At 44.5% G+C, this 18,476-nt stretch overlaps 1 protein-coding gene and 1 long non-coding RNA gene across 9 annotated transcripts in view; one reads left to right on the top strand and one right to left on the bottom strand.

Annotated features, from left to right (window-relative positions):
• PRMT8 (protein arginine methyltransferase 8) overlaps nucleotides 1-5,478 on the bottom strand; it is a 66,332-nt gene extending 60,854 nt beyond the window's left edge. Inside the window, exons 1-2 of one of the 8 annotated variants that reach the window (XM_075051532.1) lie at nucleotides 5,072-5,478; nucleotides 3,950-4,552 (exon numbers count right to left, since the gene is read on the bottom strand). In XM_075051532.1, the coding sequence (XP_074907633.1) occupies nucleotides 3,950-4,024 (75 nt within the window). In that variant the 5' untranslated portion in view covers nucleotides 4,025-4,552; nucleotides 5,072-5,478. Of the gene's footprint in view, nucleotides 1-3,949; nucleotides 4,628-4,753; nucleotides 4,793-4,897; nucleotides 5,045-5,071 lie in introns of those variants that run through there. The other 7 variants (XM_075051534.1, XM_075051535.1, XM_075051536.1 and 4 more) reach the window with 7 other exon arrangements.
• LOC142042058 (uncharacterized) lies at nucleotides 3,137-16,294 on the top strand. The gene is made up of 3 exons (XR_012653611.1): nucleotides 3,137-3,298; nucleotides 7,096-7,286; nucleotides 13,817-16,294. It is a non-coding gene; the product is annotated as an uncharacterized LOC142042058 (long non-coding RNA).
• The last annotated feature ends 2,182 nt before the right edge of the window (nucleotides 16,295-18,476 follow it).

Raw genomic sequence — 18,476 nt, 5'->3', positions numbered from 1 at the left:
CTTTGTATTATTACAGCACTTTGTGCTTATTGCAGCCTTTCAGTACTTACAGGGGGCTTACAAGAAAGATGGGGACAGACTTTTTAGTAGGGCCTGCTGTGATAGGGCAAGGGGTAACGGTTGTAAACTAAAAGAGGGTAGATTCAGACTAGATTTAAGGAAGAAACTTTTTTACAATGAGGGCAGTGAAACACTGGAACAGGTCACCCAAAGAGCTGGTAGATGCCCCATCCCTGGAGACATTCAAGGTCAGGTTGGATGGGGCTCTGAGCAACCTGATCTGGTTGAAGATGTCCCTGCTCATTGCAGGGGGGTTGGACTAGATGACCTTTAAAGGTCCCTTCCAACCCAAGCTATTCTATGATTCCATTCCCTTCACCTGGCATAGGTTCACAAGCTACATTCATGCACACTTCTTCTGAAATCTCATTTCTTTCTGTTTGTTTCCCATCACTGATACCAGGCCTACTGTTAATATGGCTCCCATTTAATACATTTGAAATAAAAAGACACAGAAACCAAAATCTGCAGCAGGTCAGCACCTTGAATTTTGCAGAACCTTCGTGCATATGTTCTACAAAGAACAGTTTCTCTTTCACTTTGTTTTCTGTCTGAGTGCCTTTAATTATTTGCAGAGAACTCAATTCTGGATGTTATTTATGCAGTCAGTCCTGTTTTACTTAGACAAATCTTCTTTCATGACTGAAGATACAGAGGTTCATTTTTATATCTCGAGGAGAGATTCTACAGCTTTTGTTCCAATGGAACTTCTCTTAAAGTTCATGGGATGGCCAAGGGGAATAAAGATTTTCTGAATCTTTTTTCCCCTGTGCACTCCAAACAAGGATCCAAAACCATTCTAGCAAGCTTCCTATTAGTGGGACCCCTATGGCCTTCAGTGAGGCTCTAAATAGAGCAGACTTATGGTTTTATTCCCCTTGACTTTTATTTTTATACAAAGCATTGTGTACCCTCAGGCTGCTATAAACACATACAATAAAATACTGGTTCCACTTAAACTCTGGCAGACAGGCTGATATCAGCACAATAAAATTACAAAACTATTCTGAGCTTGATCCAAGATCCAACAACACCCGTGGCAACACTTCCACTCACTTAACTAAGTTTTGTATCAAGATATAAGGCTATGGGGATACTGGTAATGTAAATGTGTGTACAATCTGGTACCATGGGAGCACACTAAGTTTCCTGATAACACAAGGTGTCTTCCTTGACTGGAAAGTAATGCTAGTGAGCTATTGCTTTCCTACTGTCTTGTATTCTCACTTGAGGAAACAGTGAGTATTGTCTTACTGTAGCTTTGGTATTCCCTTGTCTGTATTTGTTGTCATCATTTATTTAAGCTCTTTAGGCTAATGAGCTAGCACTATGGTCATCAGAGGGTAGTTAAGGGAATAAAAAGTTTCTTATACAGTGTTCATGTTCTTTGTGTTAATGCATTTTTTAAAACCGCCCTAATACTGAAACAGTATACTTGCCATATTTGACCGAAAGTTTGATTAATGCTCTTAGTTGTGGTAGATTTAACAAAAAATAAAAATTTACTATGAAGCTGTAACAAAAGTAATTGGCTCAAATCAATCTGAGTAAGAACCAGAAGGTTTCTGGAATGATTTGGAAGTTGGGCATTTTGACCATTTGTTAAATGTTTTACCTCTTCATCTCTCATTATAGCTGACATTTTTTACATCATGCCTATCACCATGGCATCAAAGTACCTCAGAAATTTAGTCAGTATCAAACCATGTGTATTACTGGTACCCCACTGTTTTCAAATGAAGCAAATTTATACCAATTCCTAATTTTCTCTGACACTGTGGTAAGCCCAAAAGTGAGATGCTTTGTCCTGTATTCCTTCTGTCACAGAACATTTGCTAACTTCAGGAGAAAGTTAGAGAAATACAGGTTTGAAGGTCAAACTGGTATCATATGACTTTGCTAAATATAGATGCTTGACGAGTAAAAGAGCTTCAAAGGTCTTGGCATATTTTGCTTGGTGCACTTCTAAGTCTGCATGTACGCAGACTACTTCTCTCAATACATAACAGATCTTAACATCACAAATATGAAAATTAACAAAATAGACAATGTCTTGGCAGGTGTTATGAATGTATCCCTTTTCTCAAGGTAGAAGTGCAGCAGGATATGCCTCATCTGCAATATTTTCACAGATCTTTCACTGGATAATCTCTCCTCGAATGGATAATCTGAGGAGAGTAAACACAGCATTTTAATATTCTCCTAACCTGTATGCAGTATTGGAATGAAACTGTGGTTGTTAAGAAAGCCTTCTCCATAAAATGACATTGCAGTGTGTGCAGCATTGCACGAGCAGGAAGACAAAGGCAGTTAAACAACAAAAATTTACTAATAGCGAATTGAAATAGAAGAGGAATATGTAGGAAGCTCCTCTTACCTATTTTCCCTGTCTAAAGACAATTTCCATTGAAATACAGCTTTGAAGGAACTGACTGTGCTTGCACATTTCACCTTGCAATACTGCCCAGGATCCTGGGACCTTTAATGCAATATGTGCTGTCAGTACTACGACAGTTTACAGATGTGCAGCCAGACTTCATGCTATTTATAGATGGCTCTTCTGCAAACAGTACTCTATGGGGTTGTAATGCAGTAGCAAGCATGTTCTTTGATGTAGTGCTTACATCACATGAATTTAAGAAAAATTCTGCTCTTCACCTGGCATGGCAAAGGAGGCATATGTATGAAGGTCAAGCAGAGAGAGTGCTATTAGTAAGAGAAATGTGGAATTCACAAGGGAGCAGGACACCTACCAGGAGGGCTATCTGAAAGGAGGAGGCATTTGCCAGAGACATGGAAAGACTAAACGAGAGAACAGTCATGTGCTCACACTGAAGTGGTGCTTTTGGTCCTTATTCCCTCCGCAGGGCAACCGGGGAGGAGGGTCAGTGACCCCCCTGCACGTAAGGGCAAAGCTGCTGAAGTTGGTTGGGGTGCCATGTCCTCGGGGGTCTGTCCATGGCCGCGCTGCCTATCGCTTCACCATGTGTTAAGCGTTCAGTCAGAGTGCTAGGCGCAGTCTATTAATAGAAACGGGGAGTTTGGCACACGCTTGCACTTTCGCCCGTCTCCTTCTCACAGGCTCCCAGAGAAGCTGGGACTGCATCCTGCATCCTTCTGCTTTTCCAGATCTGAGACTTCGCACACTGCTGTGTCCCTCGAGAAGTCTCGGTGAGGTCAAGACAGCCCCAGACACGTAAACGAGGGCTGCTCGACCCCCATGTTGAGGAAACCGAAGGTAACCGGGGCGGGGGGCATGGGGGGGGGGGGTTCTCGCAGAAAACCCGAGAGCTCGCAGGGTGCCCTCTCGGCCCGAAGGCGACGCAAAGCCATCCCCGGCACGGCCCAGGCCAGCCGCCCGCGGGGAGGAACGCTCCTCCCGCCCTCCGCCCCCGCCTCGGGCACGGCTCCGCTGGGCGATACCCAGGGTGCCGCAGAGACACGGATTCTCCTCACGTTCCCCCCGCACGACCCCAGCAAAGGCTCCCCGGCGTTCTTGAGGCGAAGAGCCCTCAGAGCCGGCCGGGGCGCTGTCGCAAGCGACCGTCTTTGTCCCTTTCAGCCACCTCGAACGCAGAAAGAGCCGCCCCCCCCACCCCCGTCCTCCCGGCCCCCTCACGGCGCCTCACCTCCGCCCGGCCCCCGGCCCGCTTCTGGGGGAACCAGCCGTAAAGCGGCGGCTGCCGGGCGGGCTGCGGCGGTCTCTCTCTGCCCGGGGGGAACGGGGAAGGGGGGGGCAGGCGCATGCAGGAAAGCACAGCGGCGCCGGAGGCCGGGGCCAGCCGAAGGAGCCGGGAAAGTTTTATCTGCGCTTCGTGGTGGTTCTGCTGAGGGATGTCTGCTGGGGGCCGGGGGAGCTCGGGCGCCGGGCTCTGCCTCGCATCCTTACCTCGGTGCTGTCGGCAGCGTTCTCCGCCATTTTCCTCCTCAGGAGCAGGCAGCGGGAGGAGTGTTTCATTCCCATAAGAGCTAGCCAAGGGGTTGGGGCTTCGGGGTTGGTGTCTCGTTTTGTGCTTTTGAAAGATCGCCAAACGCGGGTGTGCGCCAAAGGACAGGGAGAACAAAAAATTACGGAAAACAGCAATAAATCAGTCAGCTTTGTCCTTTCTGCGTAGTCCACGGGAATGTTTGTCTCCTCTTAGCATTGGGAGCTCCTCGGGCACTTTCGAGTCCTCTTCTTTCTCCCCTCTCCTCCACCTCCAGCGAGCTCTTGGGATGGGCAGAGAGAGGCGGCACACACGCTTCAGGTTAAACTAAAAGGCTGTCGGGCTGTGAGTCCTCCCCTTCAGAGAAAGCAGTCGGGCTAAACAGGAGAGAAGCACCAGCTAAACTGAACTTGGGCGTGCAGTGACCAGCTGGGCATCTTTGTGTCCTGTGGCTACTCTTCCAGAGGCAGAGGGAGCCAGAGACAAAGCAACAGGACAAGGAAATCATAGCCCTTTATTTTCCTTCTTTGGGCTTCTTTCTTTCTCTCTAGGTCCCAGGAAACTTCCTTTAAAGATGGTCACAGAATTTGCCACCCTCTTTCTATGAATGTCGCCTGAAATAGCAATCCCTCCTCCTCCTCCTCCCCCCCCTTCCCTCCCCCCTTCCTTTCCCTTTCCCCTTCTCTTTCCCCTTCCCTCCCCTCTCCCCTTCCCCTTCCCTCTCCCCTTCCCCTCCCCTTCCCTCTCCTCTCTTCTTCCCTCCCTACCCCTTCTGCTCTTGGGCAGAGCTTGGTGCCCTTCTCTCGGAATTGCATCCACGTGTCTTTTCGTAGAAAAAAACATCATATCAAGCCCCCCCCCCCCCCCCGTCGCCTACACCCTCTCACACACAAGCACGCATTCACACGTACGCGCACACACGTTGTCTCCCTCTCACACAGGCATGCACGATTTTTTTTTCTCCCCCATCCCTCCTCTTCTTTTGAATCAGCAACACTTTTCTTTGCAAGGACTCTCGGCAAGGCTCTTAGAGAGCAACCGAAGAAGTCTGCTCCAGCTTCTCTCCTCCAAGTTAAGTAGCAAACCTGCTTTCTTAATATATCTTCTCATTTGTGTGCTCCCAGCTTCTGTTTTACTTGAAGTTTCAGCAGCATCCACACTCTGTCAGATAGCCAGGAACTAATAGAAATACAGTCCTGATCCGGATGCAGCTCCTGCTGGAAAGTGGGGAGGGAAGGCGCGGAGGGAGAGGTCTTGCTGGGGAAGGAAGGAGCCAAAGGTGGTTTGAACTTCTTTTTAGCCTTTTCCTAATGACATCTTCCTCCGTGGGAGTGCATTGCCACCTTCCCCACACATTTATCTTGCTATCACTCCTCCGGGCACTTTCTAGTTCTGAGTTGTCAGCTGGGAGGATGAGGTTTACCTCACTCGTGTTGCTGTGGGTAAGGGCGGGAGAGGGGGCGTATTACATAATTAATCCTTCCAACTTCACTTTCCACAGCTCCATCTCCAGCCCACTGTTCTCACGTTTCTGTTTTGTTTTTATACGGAGGAGGTGAGAAAATAATGCTAGTGTGTAGGTGTGTGTTGCTCGAAGGATTTCAAGGACCAGAACAGGATTGCTGCTCTCTGAACAGTTTGAAATAATTTCCTCTGGGGGTGCCAATGGAGACCTGAAGAAGAGGTTTGAAAGATTACTTCTGATGCATATTTTAAGCACATAGCTAGCTCAGATGCGACATCAGTAACAGATTATGATAGGTCTGGGGGTTTGAATTTTTGTGCCCTGCAGCCTATTTTAATGTCTTTTAATTAGAGTTTATCCTCAGCTGACCTCTGGAATACTGACATACCATGAAGTACTGCCAAAACAACAGGAGGTCCTTGGGCACACAGGAGGCTGAAATATCCCTGGGGGTGGGGGAATGGAGGTAGACAATGTGAATTAAAGAGCGGAGAGCAAAATTATTCTCCTACCTCATGGGGATGAGGAGGTGGGGCCAAGGAAATTAAATAAGCAAATTTCTCCCTTTTACTTGGATGACCCTCACAAATTCTTGTTCAGACGCAGATCAGTAGGTATGCAATAGATTTCAAGGATTTGTAATAAAACACATAGAAGTAAGCAATCCAGGGAAGCAGAAGGTGCGTGGTATGCTGAAATGTCAAGTGACAATGAGAGTATGCCATGTAGGGCACAATGGTACCATATGAAAAGGTTTCAGAATGTGAGAGTGTTATAGACAGACACACATGCCATACAGCTTGAGACTGGACCTCTGTGAAATACTTTGCAGAGCCATTTGATCATTCAGTTTTTCACAAGCCTCTGGTTTCCTGCTACTCCTTTCAGCTCACATTCATTCTAACAGCTTGAGTTCTTTCATTAGCTCCACACCACTGCTAATTTTTTCAATAATCATCCACACCTCCTTTGTTTATAGAGTTTTATTTCACACCTTCTAGGCACAAGGCTCAAATAATGACAGAAGTGGGAGCAGGACATTCCCCTTTTCTTTGGGACATTCATAGAGCTCTTGAAGGTCTTAAAACCCTTCAAACGTGAAAACCCTTATAGCCATTGCTGATAGAGGCTATTTTAGAGTGTTCCAAAGCTACCCTCACAGTCTTGGGCTATGGAACTCTTTCTCATTAAGTACTTCGATTTCTAGGTGGAGGGATAAGGGAAAAAAAATAATCTGCAAATAAAAATTTAGTGTCTCTGCAATCTTTTTCACAATGTTTTTCTCTGCTCCGTCATGAATATCTGGTGGTTAGTGAGTGCATGAAGTTTTAGTCAGTATGTATTTGGGCTAACCTACATAGTTTTAGTGTGTCTTCTCTATTTTCAGGTGATACACACAGCTAAACTTAGCCTAATTAAATCTTTTAAAATAAACCAGTGTTCTATATAGAGAAAAAGATTTAGATTTTTCAAAACTACTCCAGGACATATTTTCCAGTTTTCTCTGACAGCTGGGTCTGTATTTCTGGTACAGCTCAATCACTCTTTAGTCAGCTAAATGAGGCATCAGATTTTCAAAAGCACTCAGCAACTGGCAAAACTGGCTCGCAGAGATTTAATATATCCTTCTTTCTTCTGCTTCAGATACTGCGTGACTTGTCCTGGCACCTATTCTTGTCCTCCTCTACCTCTTTGTCAACACAGATACCTGACTGCTCATCCTTGAACGTGGTGCTGATGCTTTACAGATACTAGGAAAACCTTCCAGTCTCACGGTTTCCAGCATAAAAGGATGAATGTTTTGGTCCTGAACACCTTTGGAAATCTACCAGATGGTTGGTGTCTCCACTCCTCCTTTTATGTTCTATATGTGATTGAGGAAACTGCTTTGAAAACACACACCATTTGCTCTAATCTGTTTTATTCCAAAAGGAAAATTATTTGTCCTTCAGGACTTTTTTTAATCAGTCATGGGTAGAAGTTATTCCTTGCAAGAATCAGTTAGCAATTAAGAGGCTGAAAGCAGCGTGTTTACACATACAGATGTCTGTGTGCACACACAGATACTTGGCCAGTCCTTCAGTTTGAACACGGGCCTCAGCGCAATTTCCTCTTGATTCTGAAATTCACAGGAACACTGAACTTGAGGAATATGAGCTTTCATACTGGTTAGGGGACAAATTCTGCCCTCAGACATGTGAATAAAAATCCTGCTGACATCTGTGGTTACCTAGGGGTGATAGTTGGCCATTGGAACTGAGCTTGGGAACATATTTCTGATCCCTTGTTTTGTTAGAACTCAAGAAAAAGAGTACTGTCATGAAGAAAATGTCATGGTAGTAAAAATGCATTTGTAACAAAGCCAGGAGTTGTCAAAACATCTTCTGAATTTAAATATATCATGTATAAGTACATGTGAAGGTCACAAAATATTACAAATGGAGTGGGGTGGTGCTGAAGAGAAAATGGAAAGGGAAGTGTTTATTACTTCAGATGTCCAATAATAGCAGCTGTGGTTGAGGCTGCTTTGCTACTTGCTGAGTGTGGCAGTAATGCTGTGCTGGCCCTCAGAAGATTCAGACTTATTGCCAGCTTTGTCATTAGCTTGGATGAAATCCAAATGTCTGCATCTGAGGTGGGATAATCCTGTGCATCAGGTGCAGACTGAGAAATTGTGTGGCAGTTCTGATGGAAAGCATCTGGAGGTTACGGGGTAGGGGTGGAGCTAGGTTGAATATGACTCATCATGCTTTGTCACTGCATAAAAGGCAAACTGTATAATTATCTCCCTTAAATGGAAAGTGTCCAGTAGAGCAAGGGAAGTATGATTCTCTCTCTAATTGGCACTGGTGAGACTGCATCTTTGATTCTGTGTGCAGTGCTGGGTCCCCTGGTTCAAGAGGGAGGTGGATACACTGGAGATAGTTTAGTAAAAGACTACTACTATGGTCTCTTAGGGCACTAACCTCTGAGGAGAGTTGGGCTTGTTGGCTTTGGTGAAGAGGTCAAGGGGCACCCAGTAGTGGCTTATGACTAGCTTTAAGGATTGTAACTTAGATGAGCCAAACTCCTCTTGGTACAGTGAGATGCTATGAAAAAGGACAATAGCTGCAAGTTGTGGCTTGGGACGTTCAGATTCAATATTAGCAAAAGAAGTGTCCCTCCACATAAAAAAGCCTAACCTTTCTTTGTGCTTTATATATCAAGGACCCCCCCCCCTTTTTTTTCAGTTGCATATCTGTGCATGAGGATAATATCAGTGAAATATGGGATCTGCTAAAGATAAAGCTAAAGACATACATGAACAGGAGAACATCTTTTTCCCTCCGATAAAAACTTTCCCAAAAGTAATTATTTGGGGAAGAAGATGGAATGAAGTTGCTGGTGTGATGATTCCAATTGAAATGGGTAAGAATTGCTTCAAACACTGACAATTTGGCATCATTTCAAGTAGGAAGCAATACCAGTGCTCCTGTCAAACAATGGACAGGAAATATACGGATGAATAAGGAGAGAAAGAGAAAATATGAATAAGGAAGGAGATGAGGTAGAGGACTGGCAGAAGAGGACTGGCAGAGAAGGTGAAAAAATGTGTAGTGAAGTTCTGCATAGGGAAGCACAGGGTAGCCATGGTAGGCAAAGAAAAGCAGCAATGAAAAAGCTGAAGACAGGAGAAGGTAGAATAGAATAGCACTTTGTGTCACAGGTAATATTCATATGGTCTGGATCAATGTTAAACTGTTACATTTATTACACTGGAATGTTCTGTCATATAAAACAGAGTCCTTCCATTGGGTCTTCCAAGCCCTCCTGCCACCCCCATTTCTGCAGCTTTGTCCACCTCTTCCCCAATCACTTATTCACAGGTAATAAGGAAGATTAAACCAAGAAATTTCACCTTTCTTAATACCTTGCATCTTGATGAAAGGAAGAAGACAGGGCATAGTCAGTCTGGAAAAGACTTCTTCCCTTCTATTTGACCTCAGACTTCAGCAGAAACACTGGTCTTTGCGTGCCTTTCTTTCTTGTTTGTTTAGAAAAGTAGACAAGGGCTTTACACAGAGACTGGGGGCAACCATTGGGCACTTCCTAGTTAGATGAGAAAATACTGTAGCAAAAATCTATTCCTGCTCCAAAATCCCCACCAAATTTTGTTACATGATGAAAAGAGGACATGGGGCAGGATCCTTTTGTAGTATCACTTTGCATTGTTCTTTCAAGTTAATAGCACTATACGAATTGATAACAGCTGTGATTTTTGCCCTTTAAGTGAAAAACTGCCATAACTGATGAGCCAAGGCTAACTAGTTCTCATAATTTTTTCTTTTTTTTTTCTTTTCTTCTGCAATATTGAGAAATTTACTGGTTTTGAGTGATGTTCTTTACCTGTTATTGAAGGTAATATTATTGGTCAGAAAGTCACAGTGATTTCCTTTGCCTCAAAACATACATTATGTTTGGCAATCTCTCCAACCTCTTCATGTGTCTTCTATCCACACTATATCTCTCAAAAATGCCAGTAGTTCAACTATTTCTCTTATTTCCTGCAATTCGCTCATGTTCATTCTGAAGATGTTGAAGTGAATTCTAACTGACACTGTGGATTTAAATGTCTTATTTTATTTATGCTGTTCCTTCCTGGTCCTTTAGCTTTCCTCATTAACTTTTTTTTCCCCATGTATCATCATCTTATCCTTCTTCATGAACACTAATGCATTCCAGCCTTCTCCTAGGAATCACTGCACTTTTCAACCATTGATACTAGGGTTGAGTGAGGAAGGGTTTATCAGAAGCTAAACTGATCTGAGATACCCACTACCACAAGCCAAGAATGTATGTCCAGGGCTCAGATAATTCAGTGTTAAATTATAGAAACCTTGTCATGAAGTGAACCCTTAGCTATGCTTACAGATAATGAAACACCAGCGAACTATCTTGTCCCTCGCAGATTCATCACCAGAATTTTTGTATTTTTCTAAGATTATAGGCTTCATTTTATTTAACAACAGAAACTCTATTTTGCAGTCAAAAACCTGAAAATGTAATCTAAATTTAACCAAAATGTTCCTTCCATTTTTTTTTTTTCATTGTAAGTGCTAAACTCTTAAAAAGTTGTAACTGGGTCAGCTGGAAGAAATTCCTATTCTGACAACTTCTATAAAGGCCACCAAAGTGGGTCTGCAATCCTCTGTGGATTAGAGGAGCTGAGCAGGCTATTGAGAATTGAGATTACTTCAATGGCAGAGATAAATGGGCATGATGTCATGGTATGTTAGATGCTGACCTGCGTAAGTGGTAATACAACCTTGTTAATTCCCACCTAACTTTTTGAACCATTACAAATCACATGCACTCAGAACAGACAACAAAATACCTCTGAAGTTTGATAGCAAAGTAATCTTCAAGTTATGAGAAGCCTGAGAAATATTATGCAAAATATTTTCGCATACATGGATATACTGGAGGGAGTCCACTGAAGGGCCACAAATATTATTAAGTAACTGGAGAGCTCTCTCATACAAAGATAGGCTGAGAACGCTTGATGTGGGAGGTGGTAAAGAAGATGGAGCCAGGCTCTTCTCAGTGGTACCCAGCAAAAGGACAAGAGGAAATGGGCGCAAATTGAAATACAGGACATAAAAACAGAAGGAAAAGATCCTTTTTTACTGTGAGGGTGCCCAAGGACATTTTGGAGTCTTCCTTAAACATATTTAAAACATGACTACAAATGGCCCCAAGCAACTTGCTCTGGTTGACAATCCTTTGAATAGCTGTTGGACTATATGATTTCCATAGGTCTTTTCCAACCTCAATGATTATGTGTTTCTGTGTGATTCTGGAAGATCTATGAAAATCACTTAGATAGCTCTGTCAGGTCTGGCAAATAGCTGTCTTCTTGCTTTCTCTTTCATGTTACTCCTGAAGTCTTGAAAAGAGAAGATTATATATGTGTACTCTCATACTAAGATGATTTGATAAGTGCAGCCAATGCTTTCACAGGGAAAATATGCTGACAGAAGTGAAAGACTGTTGCTTGCATTCTATTCTTGAGTGCTCAGGGGAGAGAAGGCTTGTAATTTTGTTTGAAGAGCTAAACCTCATTATAACGCCATCCCCCATAAGCTATCAGTGGGTAGAGAATATTGCATCTGGGCACACAACTTGTCAGAAAGAAAGTGAAGTAAAACTCTCAGAATCATGAACCCATCTTTACTGAAATGAAATGCAAATCACCAGCTTCCATCCTATCTTGGCACTTTCTGCTCTTGTGTGATAGCTTTTAAGAAACTTTCCTTTCTGAGAAAATGCTACCTTCTGCCTTACATTGTTTGCTCAATCTGAGATGGAATTTCTATATTTAAATAAAAGACCCATTTCTGCTTCATCTGCCGTGCTTTCCTCTCTTGCTGGATTATAGCATGCTTAGCAAGTCCGAGGTGAAGACCAGATAAGTAAAAATGTTCCTATTCATTCAAACAAGATGTTTTGTTGCTTTGTAAGTATAAAATCTTAGTTGTTTCTTTTCTTCTTAGGCTACAGTCTGCGCTTAAACTTTTAAATTCTCTGTCACATAGGGTTAAAGGAATTTAACTAGACCACAGATTAAGTTGCAACAATTGAGATTACTCCTCTCTTTTCTTTCTTTGCCCAATGGCAGACACTCTGTAGTCTTGGTTTCTGTCACTTTCTGGTTTTCACCCATTCTTAAACTTCCTTTTTTTCCCTTTTCTTTTCTTTTTTTTTCTCTCACCTTTTTTTAGGGATAGACTATTGATTTCTTGCTAGATTGGAAAATGCTAGAGGTATTTATTTGCCTTCTTCAGTGATATGCGTAAGGCTTTGGGAGTATTCTCGTAAAGCATTTTATATGGAAGATCTATGAAATCACTTAGATGGTTCTGTCAGGTCTGGCAAATAGCTGTCTATCTTCTTGCTTTCTCTTCCATAACTGTCTTATACAGTAAGTCATGCTGCTATGTGTCTCACTTTTTCCTGTTGTGAACAATTTTCTTCAAACACATGCACATGTGTTGAGCTGTCACCGTCGACAGGCAACCAACTGTAACTATGATAGTGGGTTGGCATTTTTTTTCTTCCTAGTTTGGTATTTTCATTCCTCTTCCATTAAGGAAAATTGCCAAAATGCTCCTGCCTCCCACTAAAACATGAAAAATAAGAAATTCTGATCAGTACTGCATATATTTCATGAGCTGAGAGCACTGTAGCTTATTTTCTAGAACCAGTCTAGAACTTAGCAAAAGCGAGGTCATACTTCTTTACAATGTTGCCTGATGATGGTCCCCAATAAATTAAATACAGTCAGACTTTGGCCAGGTTATGGTGTAGAGTCAGCACTCTGAGGTGCCTAAGATGATGATTTTTCTGGCTGCAAACAGAGCTTAGTCTCCTGGATTATTGGTCTGGTTTTAGACTTTGGCAATTGATGTGGCTGTGGACTTTGGCAGAATCTAGAGATTCTGCTAGGTCATCTGTGGTCCCTGCCAGGTTGAAGATTGACTTATTTATACTAAAAACTGCATAATACAGGTATAACTGTGTGACCTAGGTGTCAATGGTGCCCGTCTTCTCTCTTTCTTCCAACTCAATGAAATAGAAGATGGTAGAAGCAAAAGAGCCAAAATTGAGAAGTACATGAAATTTATATGTGGTATACTTGTATTTTCTTTCAGGGAAAAAACATTCCATGAGCAGTTCATAATGGTTTTGCTTGTAGTGTTCAGAAACCTGCTTGATATAATAAATATACAGGTGTATTTGGTATCATTTGTTCAAGTTAGAAAAGTCACTACAGCAGAATTGTTCACAGTTTGGATGACAGTGAAAGCTTGCTTCTCAGAAAGGAAAGAGAAGGGGAGCAAGAACATAAATAGTACTGCTAAAGGCAAGGCAAAGCTTCCTTAAGGGAAGAGCTTTTGATACTAGCTATTTTTGTTACAGACGTGGCCTAGAGGAGCCCTTCAAGCTCAGAACCCCATTGTTCTAGGTGTTGCCCTTCAGATCCTGCTTTGGTAGTTTCCCACTAAGTAGAGGAGAGCAAAGCAAAGCACTATTTCCTTGATTCTTGCTTTACACTTGTGCCACAGAGCTCAAGTGAATTATGTGCAATGTACAACAAATTCCAGAAGGGCTGGGCTAGATCCAGTTTTCAGGTGTATTTCAGTAGCTGACAGGATCTTCCTGTCAACCTAAGAACTGGTATGCTAGAAAAAACTTGAAACAAAATTCAAGCTCCTGGATCAAAACAGTACATAATTAAAAATGGAGGATTTAGAAAAAAAGTGATGCAGAATTAGTACTCTTCTTGCGACTAAGCTAATTTGTGTGATCCATTCTTTTTCATTAGGAACACTACCTACTACAGTGTGGAAACAACAAGAATAGAATGGATGGTTTTAACAAGAAGGGTAAACCACTGCAACTCCAAATGAAGATCTTATCTTTACTGCAGTCTTGGGACCTGCAAGAGATTTGACAAAATATGTAATCTCTTAATGACAAAAAAATGTAAGAAAGCGGCACATTCTCTCCCTTGCACCTAGTACCTTCTGGAAATACCTAAAAATGATGCTTTATAAGTAGTAAATCCATGTGTGTACCAGCTTCCAGAGGACTACCAGCTTGGTGAGGAGGAGAAAGGAAACCTACAGCAGTCTAAACCACAGAGGATTCATATTACAAGTAAATTTAAGGCACGTTTCTAAAGTGGTATGTGAAAGGTAACATTCATTCTGTAAGAGTATGACCTCAGGAGGAATTTGAGACATACTGGTCTCAAAAATAACACACTGTTCTGTGTCTTTTGCTGTCAGGATAAATGAAAAAAAAAACCCAACAAACTTAAGCCACAATGAATCCCATAATGGTTCCTTCAAATTATGGTCAAACAGAAGTATAAACCTTGAAGAACAATTTTAATGGGAAAGCTTATTGAAGTTTCTAACACTTATGGGTGAAATACACACATGGTTAGGAACATTAGATTGTCATCTTGCCTCTGCCCCAATTTACTAGATGATTGTATCTATCTCGAATTTTTCAATCTATAATATTAATATCAATATCTAAGTTAATATTAGCCTATAATATTAGCCTGCATTTTGGGGTGTGGAGAGTTAGTTGATGGCTGTACATGCTTTGTGTCATACATGTTTAGATACAATAGAAAAATGTCCCTAAGTGCAAAGTATTATTTAAAGCACTTCTTATACATGACACAAGGATGGGAGAGACACCCTGGTTTATCATTTCAGGTACTGTAATGGGACATCATCAGGTATTACAATAATATTTGTAATATTATTGTAAACACCCATACACTGCAAACTTATACTATACTAATCATCCCATACATTGCAAACCAAATGTGCTTCATTGTCCAGTACAGTCTTACAATTTGCAGTACCAAAAAGCAAAAAGTCCTCAGACTGTGGTTTGCTATAGGAAGAGAGCAGAAGAGATCGAGCGCATGGTCAAGTAGAGTATTGTCAAATAGAGTAGCCTATTCTTGGTTACTCCCTAGGGATGAATGCTCAGCTGGGCTTTGGAGGCAGGACAGCCTCAAGTGGAGTGGAACATGACGCCGGCCTCCCAGGCCTAGGAGGTATGGGTGACTGGCAAACCACACCAGCCTGCTGGGCTCCGGAGGAGGGATGACCTCAAGGGGAGTGGAGCACCACACCTGGCCCTGAAGACAAGGCAGTCTCAAAGGGAACCAGCCTGCCTGCCGGGCCAAGGAGACTGAGCAGTTTCAAGGGGCACAGGCCTCCCTGTCGGGCCCAGAGATGGGGTGGCCTCGAGGGGAGCGGAGCACCACACCAGGTCCTGGCTGCAAGGCAGCCTCGAGGGAAGTGGGGCATTCTCCTGAGCCACGTTGACCAGGCAGCCTCAAGAGGAACAGAACGCCACGTCAGGCCCCAGAAGCAGAGCAGCCTTGAGGGAAGTGGGTCTCCTTGCTAGACCCTGGAGGTGGGGCAGCCTGGAGTGCCTTGGAGGACAACAGGCCTCTGATGGACCTCAAGGCAGGGCAACCTCAATGGGAGCGGGACACCACTCCAGCCTACCAGACCCCAGAGGCAGGGCAGCAAAGAGGGGAGTGGGCCCCCACCAGGCTGGGTACACCAGGTGGCCTGGAGGGGAGCAGCCCTCTTCACTGGGCCCTGGAGACAGAGCAACCTCAAGGCAAGCAGGGCACCATGCTGTCCCACTGGGCTCCAGCACAGGGCGACCTTGAGGGAGTGGGACACAACACCATGCCTTGGAGGTCCCCCTGATGGGTCAAGGACACTTAGCCTCAAAGGGCCAGGCCCCAGAGGTGGGAAAGCATCGAGGGTAGTGTGTCTAGTCCAGGAGCTGGGGTGCCCTTGACACAAGTGTCCTCTCCAGCAGATCCCAAGGTGGGGCAGCCTCGATGGGTGTGGGGCACCACACCAGTCTGCAAGGCCCCAGAGGCAGGGTGTACAAGATGGGAGCTGGCATCCCCACCAGGGCACAGAGGCAAGGTTGCCTTGAGAGGACTGAGGAACCACGCCAGCCAGCCATGTCCCAGAAGTGGGGCAGCCTCAAGGCCTGGAGGCCAGGTGCCCAATAGGGGAGTAAGGCTCTACACCAGCCTGCCAGGCTGAAGAGATGGGATGGCCTTGAGAGGAGCAGGCTTCCCCCCTCACCCTGAGGTGGGGAAGCCTCGAGGGAACCAGGTCTCCTTGCCAGATCCCAGAAGGAGGACAGCCTAGAGGGAAGGAGGGCACCATGCTGAGCCCTGGAGGTGGGGAAGCCTCGAGGGAACCAGGTCTCCTTGCCAGATCCCAGAAGGAGGACAGCCTAGAGGGAAGGAGGGCACCATGCTGAGCCCTGGAGGTGGGGAAGCCTCGAGGGAACCAGGTCTCCTTGCCAGATCCCAGAAGGAGGACAGCCTAGAGGGAAGGAGGGCACCATGCTGAGCCCTGGAGGTGGGGAAGCCTCGAGGGAACCAGGTCTCCTTGCCAGATCCCAGAAGGAGGACAGCCTAGAGGGAAGGAGGGCACCATGCTGGCTCACTGTGCCCAGAAGATAGAGTAACCTCAATGGGAGAGGGGCAACATGCTGGTCTACCTGGTTACAGAGCCAGAGGAGCCTTGAGGGGAGTAGGGTACAACCATAGCCTTCTGGACCCTGCAGGCATGATGGCCTTAATGGGAGCAGAGCACTATGGTGGCCCACAATGCTCAGGCTGCACAGCAGCCTTGAGGGGAGAGAGGCACCACCACAGGCTCCCACAGGCAAGGCACCCCAGAGGGCAGAAGAGCACCATGCCAAGCTTCCATGGCCAGCAGGCACTGTGACTTTGAGGGGAGCAGGGCACCACACTGGCATTCCTGGTCCCAGAGGTGGGGCAGTCTCAAAAGCAGGAGGGAACCACATCTGCTGGCCAGGGCCCAGGAGCACCACACTGGGCCCCACAGGTGAAGTGGTCTCAAAGGGAGTGGGCCGGGTCCTAGAGATGGTGTGGCCACTAGGGAAGGGGGCCTCCCTGCTGGGCCAGGGAGATGGGGCAGCTTTGAGGGGAGCAGGGCACTACGTCAGCCCACTGGACCCTGGAAGCGGGGTATCTTTGAGGGGATAGGGCGTCCCCGTTGGGTCCTGAAGGAAGGGTGGCCTTGAGGGGAGCAGGCCTCCCAGCCAGGCCCTGGAAGCAGAGTGACCATGAGGGGAGTGTCCTCCCTGCCAGGTTAAGGAGACCAGGTGGCCTTGAAGGGAGCAGGCTTCTACTTTAGCCTGCCATCCCCAGAGGCCAGGCAGGGTCCAGGGGAGTTGGCCTGCTCTTCCATCCCTGTCCACTAAATGCTGGTGAGGATATACTTGGAATGCTGTATCCAGTTTTTCTCCTCTCCCTCCAGACCAAGAAAGATGGGGAGAAGCTGGATTGGTCTAGGGGAGGGTTAACACAATGACTAGGGGTGTTAGAGCCCATTTTATAGTTGGAGTTGAATTTCTTTATAATTACATGAAGGGTAGTTTAGAAGGATGACAGAGCAAAACTCTTCTCAGTTAGGGTAGGTGATACAACAAGGACCACAGGGCTACAAATTGCTTGGGAATTTCCCAAAACTTGGGAAATGCTGGTTTGATCTTAGAGGAAACAAAAACATTCATTGAGTAGGACAGCACTGGAAGATGTCACCCAGAGAGGCTGGGTAATCTCCATCCCTGACCATTTTCAAGATTCAGGTATGCAAAGCCAGACACCTGATACAGTGTTGGCAACAGTTCCACTCCAATAATGAAATTGGGTTAGAGACCTCCGAGGTTCATTTCATTCATTCATTCTTTCTGTGGTTCTATGATTCTTGCATTATTAGCTGCTAAGTGTTTCTTTATTTCACTGAATCTTATTATATAACAAATATTATTAGTGGCTTCAAGCTTAAAATTTTCTTGCATCACAAATTCCTGACAGAAGAACACTAACTAGGCCACTGAGCTTAGTATGACACGAAAAGTCATATTTCGTAGACAGTACTATATACAAATGGTGTTTCTGAAACAGAAATAAACAGAAAAAGAAATGGAAATAGTTAATTTTTAAGTGTGTATGTGAATGAATTTCTTAATATCATTGAGTATTAGGAATATCTGGGATCCAAAAGAACCATTAAGTACACACTTTAACATCAGGCTTTGGTCTCATCTAATTTATGTGCCTAAGCATCCTTCCTGGCCAGGTTCTTCTGAACTGAGGCTTAAAAAACCAGTTTAAGAATATGGGCTTGATCTTCTCCCAGCCTATCATGATGTAAGAATGTTGTAATAGGTTTGTTAGTGAGACACTAGTGAGCATCAGATCCACTGACCACAAGGCCAATTAAATAAATCACCTTTGTTTTACTGTCCACATACAGTGAACTGCAGAATGTAGGTAAAGAGAAAAGTATGGACAGTGGAATGAAACATATGTTTCAAACTGTTCTGGCCATCTAACAATGTGCTATAGAATACCAAGGAGAGTATCTGTTAAAATATGGCTAATA

Source organism: Buteo buteo, chromosome 19 (genome assembly GCF_964188355.1).
Source record: "Buteo buteo chromosome 19, bButBut1.hap1.1, whole genome shotgun sequence".
Taxonomy (NCBI): domain Eukaryota; kingdom Metazoa; phylum Chordata; class Aves; order Accipitriformes; family Accipitridae; genus Buteo; species Buteo buteo.
This window is presented reverse-complemented; position numbering and strand designations above follow the sequence as displayed.